Here is a 5,601-nt window from a genome sequence, read left to right on the forward strand (position 1 = left end):
GCCGCGGGGAGGGCGCACGGCCGAGGGGACTGCCCGAGCCATCGAAGGGGCGCGGCCGGGGCGAGGGCGCGCGGTCCAGGCTGCCGTAGGCGTCCGGCTGCAGATAGAGCGGGGTGCGTGGCGACGACGGCCGGCCCTTGGCGGACAGCGGGCTGTAGGAGAGCAGGGTTGGGGCACTCTCGGAGCGTCCGAACGAGGTGTCTGCGTTGTCGGTAGTCGCCTTCCGGGGGGCCCCTCGGCTCCCAGAGGGCTCGGGGACGGGGCTGGCGCTATACCGAGACAGCTGTGGACGTTGAGAGGTCAAAGGAGACATTAGTGGAGGGGTTCATGGGGGGGACGGTCAAAAGAGGTCATGGAAGGTCAACCCAGACGAGTTGGACCAGGGCTGGAAATTCAGGCACAGAAAGCCCAAGTCAGGGGTTCTGGGGAAACAGAACCCTGAATCAGGACTGAAACTAGCTAGCTCAGCACTGTATGTCACCTTTGCCTCTGTGCGACTTAGGAAAAGGATTCTTTCCCTCTGGGGGTCCTGTTAGACGTGCACCTCCACTGGTCCCCTCTTTCAAGTGCCCTTGAATAGCCCACAACCTGCACAACTGTATGAGGCAGTCCTGCCTGAAACCCAGGCCTCTGGCCTGGGGTATAGAGAAATGCTGGTTTGGGGGGTCAGGGTGGGAACCAGGCTCACCCTGGGGGGGGCTCCAGCTTGCGGGCCAGGAGGCGCCGGCGAGTCTGACCACAGAGACTCCAGCTGCTTGGTCAGTTCGTCCACCTTGGCCGCCGCGGTATCCAGCTCCATCTGCTTCAGGTCCATGTGCTTCATGGCCAGCGCTGCTTGGGCGGGAGTGGCCGTCAAGACCGGGCCTCTTGGCAGGGGCCTGCCTCTGCCCCCGAGGGCCCCGCCCCCGCAAGCCTTACCCCCTACCCCAGCTCACACTGGAAATTCAGGTCCAGAAGGTCCTGCGCGCTCTGGAATGCCTCGCTGTCCATGGTGCCGGCCGGAACGGGGCGCCTGCATGGTGGGCGGAGCCGCCTCAGACCCCGCCCCTCAGGCCCCGCCCTCAGGGAACACGGGGCCGCGAGGAGCAGGACAGCGCCTTCTCTCTCTCTCCTTCACTGGAAGCGCTTTGCCCTTCCACTTCCCCAGCTGGGAAATGCCAACTCCTTCAAAGCCCAGTACGTACACCATATAGAAGTCCAAACCTGTTCTGGAAGGCTCTGGACAATTCACTCCCTTTACGTGGCTCCTTATGCATCTCTTTACGTAAGACCTAATAAGACTTGAATCATTCCCTCAACAATTATCTGTTGATCATCTACTATGTGCCAGTGAATATCAGATGAAACAATAACTATCAATTACTAGATGCCTACTAAGGATCAGGAGACAGTGCGGGATGCTAGCGATATTTTAAAAAATAGTTGTGCTGCCTATAGTGTACCAGAACCTGTGCCTATTTGGGGTGATATAACGTAATAAAAACAACCATTAATTGAACTGTGCTAAGTGCTTTGCACTCAGTACCTCATTCGATGGTCAAAACTGCCCCAGCAGGCAACAAAGTAAGGCTCAGAAACATCTGTTCAAGGTCACCCTGCAAGAAGTGGATAGTACTGGATTTTATGCCTGGATCTAACTTGTTATTCTGGGTCGTCTTTACTAGACTGCAGGGGTCCCAGAAGTCAGTGACCACTCAGCTTCCTCTCCCCAGAGCTCCATCCAGAGGAGGCCTGGCTCACACTGACCCATTGTTAGCAGGAGAAACAGGGAGGTGGCCAGGGGTGGAGGGGCAGCTGTGGTCACCAGCCCAGAGGGAGGGAACCAGGCCTCCAGGAACTGGTCAGGCCAGCACTATCCCCATCCCCATGGTAGCTGCCACACCCACCAGCTGTGCCACCACCCTGCTGCACGGACTGCTTAGCTTTGGTGGTACAGGCGTGGGCAGCAGGGCAGACTGGGGCATGCTGATACGGGCCTCTGTCTGGGAGCCACAGTAACAGAACCTGTTGGGTCTAGTGGCTCATTTGGGTGTACTGGGAATGTGTGACTTTGGGTGATGAGTCTCTTCCACTCCCTGAGCCTCAGTTTCCCCAACAGTGAAAGGAGGAGGCAAACCAGCTATTCTGAGAGGCCCTTCAATTTCAAAGAGGCCTAGATTCTGAAACTGTAAGGACCTGGAGACTGTAATTAAAGTTCTACAGAGCCTAAACCCTTCAGCATGAGAGTCTATTGGAAAGTTCTGAGCAAGAGTCTATCTTTGGAACATTCTGGAATTCTCCAATTTGGCCATCCCAGAATTCCATTCTGTCTATCCAGGATTTCACTGTCTCGGAGGTCTAGATGGATGATATATTGGAACAGGTAAAAGCACAAGTAAGGAGACCGATTTTGAGAGTTCAAATCTGGCATCACCACTGTCCAAACTTGACCAGGGTGCCTCAGTTTCCTGATCTGTAAAATGAGGATAAATTCACCTCATAAAACTATTGTGAAGATCCACCTGGTCGGAAGGTACAGGAGGAATTCAGAGCTCTGAGAATTGAGGCGTCAGAAAGTAGAGACTAAGGAATCAAAACTCGGGGCTTTTAGAATCTCAGAGATACAGAGGAAACACTTTACAAGTGTTAGTTAAAACATAAAAATGAACAATTCTATGCAGCCTTCAGTCCCAGCGTTCCGTCAGTGAGCGGTTCTTTTGGGGATTTCATGATTTCCAAATTTCTAAGATTCTCAGATTCCATGCTGACATCCTCTGGCTCTAAGGAAATGCCAACCCTGGGTGTGGAGCTGTCCCGAGACTGGTGCAGGAGGTGGGGGTGTCTTGGACCACCAGGGGGCGCCCCAGGTCATGGCTCGACCCCGGCCCGGCGGGAGGACAGCGCCTGAGCTCAGGCCCCGGGAATGCGCGGCGGGCCCGGGCAGGTGCCGCACCTTCCGCGGCAGGGGAGTGGGGCTGGGCGGGGCGCGAGGGCAGGGCTTGGGATGGCGCGGCCGCGTCTCTGTTCCCAGGCCTCTGCCCCTTCCCTCCACCCCCGGGTCTTCTCCCCCACCCCCTGCTTCCCTCCAACTCCAGCTTCCGTCCACCTCCAAGTACCCGCCCCTAGGCTCCTCTCTCGGCTCCTCCCCAGCTTCCTTTCCCTGGCCTCCTGTGCACCCCAGCCAGGTTCTTTGGGGTTAAGGATTCTGTGGGCTTCCTGGAGGAGTCATCTTCAGTAGGAACCGGGGCAGAGCGCCAGACAGGGTTGGGAACACCCAGGTTAGAATCCTACAGCTCTGTTGGGACAGACTGATGCTGCAGGAGGCCCCACCCTCTCTGGGACTTGGTTTCTCCCTCTGTAGACGACTGTGGAATGGACTAGAGCTTTCCCCTCTCTAAGCCTCTACCTTGGGTTAGTTATTTAGCTTTTTTGCGCCTCAGTTTCCTCATGTGTGTAATGGGGGAATCAATACCTTCACCTCAAAGGGATTGTGAGGACTGAGTGACATAATTTATGTACAGTGTTTAGAAGAGTGCCGTGCACAAAATAAAGTTAACATATACAGGATTCTTAATTACCAGCCTTCCCTGGCTGTTAAGATAACACAAGGTCTCGCACAGAGTGAGGGCTCAAGACCCAAGTAATTTCCCCCCCCAAAAGGGCACTTTCAATTCTTTATGAGATTCTAATTCTCTTCTTTTTTTCCATTTTGGTAGCTGGCTGATAAGGGGATCCGAACTCTTGACCTTGGTGTTACCAGCATCATGCTCTCCCAAGTGAGCTAACCAGCCAGCCCTTGAGATTTTAAAAGCCCTGAGTTTTGACAACCAGGGTCTCAACTTCTGAGCCCTTAGAACCCAGAGACCTAATTCCCCCTGTACATTCCTGAGTTCTGGCCCGTGATCATCCCCAATAACTTAGGGACAGGGGAAAGGAGAACAGTGGAAGATTCCAGACAGAAGCTGGCAAAAGCCTAGGGTGTAGGCGGTGTCTGGTATCCAGCCTCAGTTTCCCCACTAGTAGGGAGGAGTCCTTCCCTGGGGTCAGCAAGCCTCATTTGAAATAAGACCTTTGGGCAGTAGCCCGAGACTCCTTTAGACAATGGGAACCGTGTTGTCTACCTGCCAGCTCTGAGCCTGGCACGTGGTGAGCTGTCTTGGCAGTTATGGTTATTATTTTTAATTTCATTTCAGGCTATCACCAAATGCCCTTCAAGCTCAGACATTAGGAAACACCCCTCTCTCATCAGATCTCCCTACTTCCTCTATTCCCTTTTTAATCCCCCCACATGATGCATGGGGGTGGAGAGAAGGGAGGGATAGACAGAGGGAGGTGCCTGGCCCTGCCCTCCCCCAGCCTCAAGGACAGACAGACACCTCCAGAATTAGCCTCTATCCCTTGCTTATCTCCCACAATACCACAGGTCAGACAGATGGGAGTGGAGGTGACATTTTTCACCTCAAGGAGCCCAGGGAGGGAGAAGGCTAGTTAGAAAACTTGGTGGGAGTGAATGGAATTCTGTCCCCAAAGAGCTGCAGAGGAAGGCGAAGGTCAAATCCTGACCCCCAACACCGCTGCCTGTGTGATCTCTAAGACTTAGTTTACCCCTTTCTCTGTGTAATACGTAAGCTCCCGGCCATGCAAGCCTCCCAGAATCCAGCCCCGCGTTCTAGAATTCTGCCCTGGGTTCTAGAACGACCTCTGCAAACCCCAGATATTTCCCACCCCCATGGGGTAATAGGAGGCTACCCCACCGCCTCCGCCAGGGGGCGCCCTGGGGCAGACGTCCCTCTGGTTAGGCAGGTCTGACGCCCGGGTTAATGACATGTTGGGGTTCGCTCAGCCACAAAGAGGAGGAGGGCTGCGCCGGGTTTCTCACACACACCCCGCCCCCACCCCAGAGCTGGAAAGTGGGGGAAACACCAAGACACAGCCACAGGAGGGACCCCGGGTACTTGTCCCTCTCCGTTTCAAGGATCAAGTTTCCACTATCGCCGCCCCACCCTTAATTCTGCTCAGACACCTCCTCGACCTCTGTCGAGAAGACAGCTGGAAGGCGGCAGGGGGTGACCACCCATCCCAGAACCTCAGCAGTCCGAGCCTCCCATTTCTGCCCAAGATTCAGAGATCTGAGACCCTAATACTACCCAAGGACTCAGGCTTCCGAGAGCCCCAACTCAAGACACTCAGGAATCCCAGCTCCAACGTCACCCCGAGACCAAGCGGCCCAAGCCCTACATTCTAAGAACTCAGGCATCTGAACCCCCTTTCCTTCCGTCCAGGAGTCAGGCATCCGAGTTCTCTCCTTCCAAAGACCCAGGCGTTTGCCCACCCCGAATTACGCCCTAGGACCCAGCGTTCGAGTCCCCTCCCAGTTCTCCCAGGGACGCGGGTGTCGGGCTCCTCCAGGGCCGCTGGACCCCAGGAGGGTGAAACTCACGGATCCAGGGCAGATCCCGGCACCTGGGGGCTTCCTCGGCTCCGGCTCGGGCTCTGGTTGCGGGGAACGGAGGACGGGGCGGGGCAGGCGCTGGGAACAGGTTGGACGACGTGACCCGGGCTGGAGGGGGGGCGGGTCCCGGAGGGGGGGGGGACAGCCGAGGGCGCCTCGAGCACCTCGGG

General features: G+C 56.0%; 1 protein-coding gene across 1 annotated transcript in view; it reads right to left on the reverse strand.

Annotated features, from left to right (window-relative positions):
* Positions 1–5,469, reverse strand: part of PPP1R13L (protein phosphatase 1, regulatory subunit 13 like) — a 14,393-nt gene extending 8,924 nt beyond the window's left edge. Inside the window, exons 1-4 of the mRNA XM_008577760.1 lie at positions 5,420–5,469; positions 936–1,012; positions 689–831; positions 1–283 (exon numbers count right to left, since the gene is read on the reverse strand). Coding sequence (XP_008575982.1) covers positions 1–283; positions 689–831; positions 936–990 — 481 coding nt within the window. The 5' untranslated portion in view covers positions 991–1,012; positions 5,420–5,469. The remainder of the gene's footprint in view (positions 284–688; positions 832–935; positions 1,013–5,419) is intronic.
* Positions 5,470–5,601: the final 132 nt, after the last annotated feature.

The sequence above is a fragment of the Galeopterus variegatus genome, unplaced genomic scaffold, assembly GCF_000696425.1.
Source record: "Galeopterus variegatus unplaced genomic scaffold, G_variegatus-3.0.2 Scaffold1573, whole genome shotgun sequence".
In the NCBI taxonomy this organism is placed as follows: domain Eukaryota; kingdom Metazoa; phylum Chordata; class Mammalia; order Dermoptera; family Cynocephalidae; genus Galeopterus; species Galeopterus variegatus.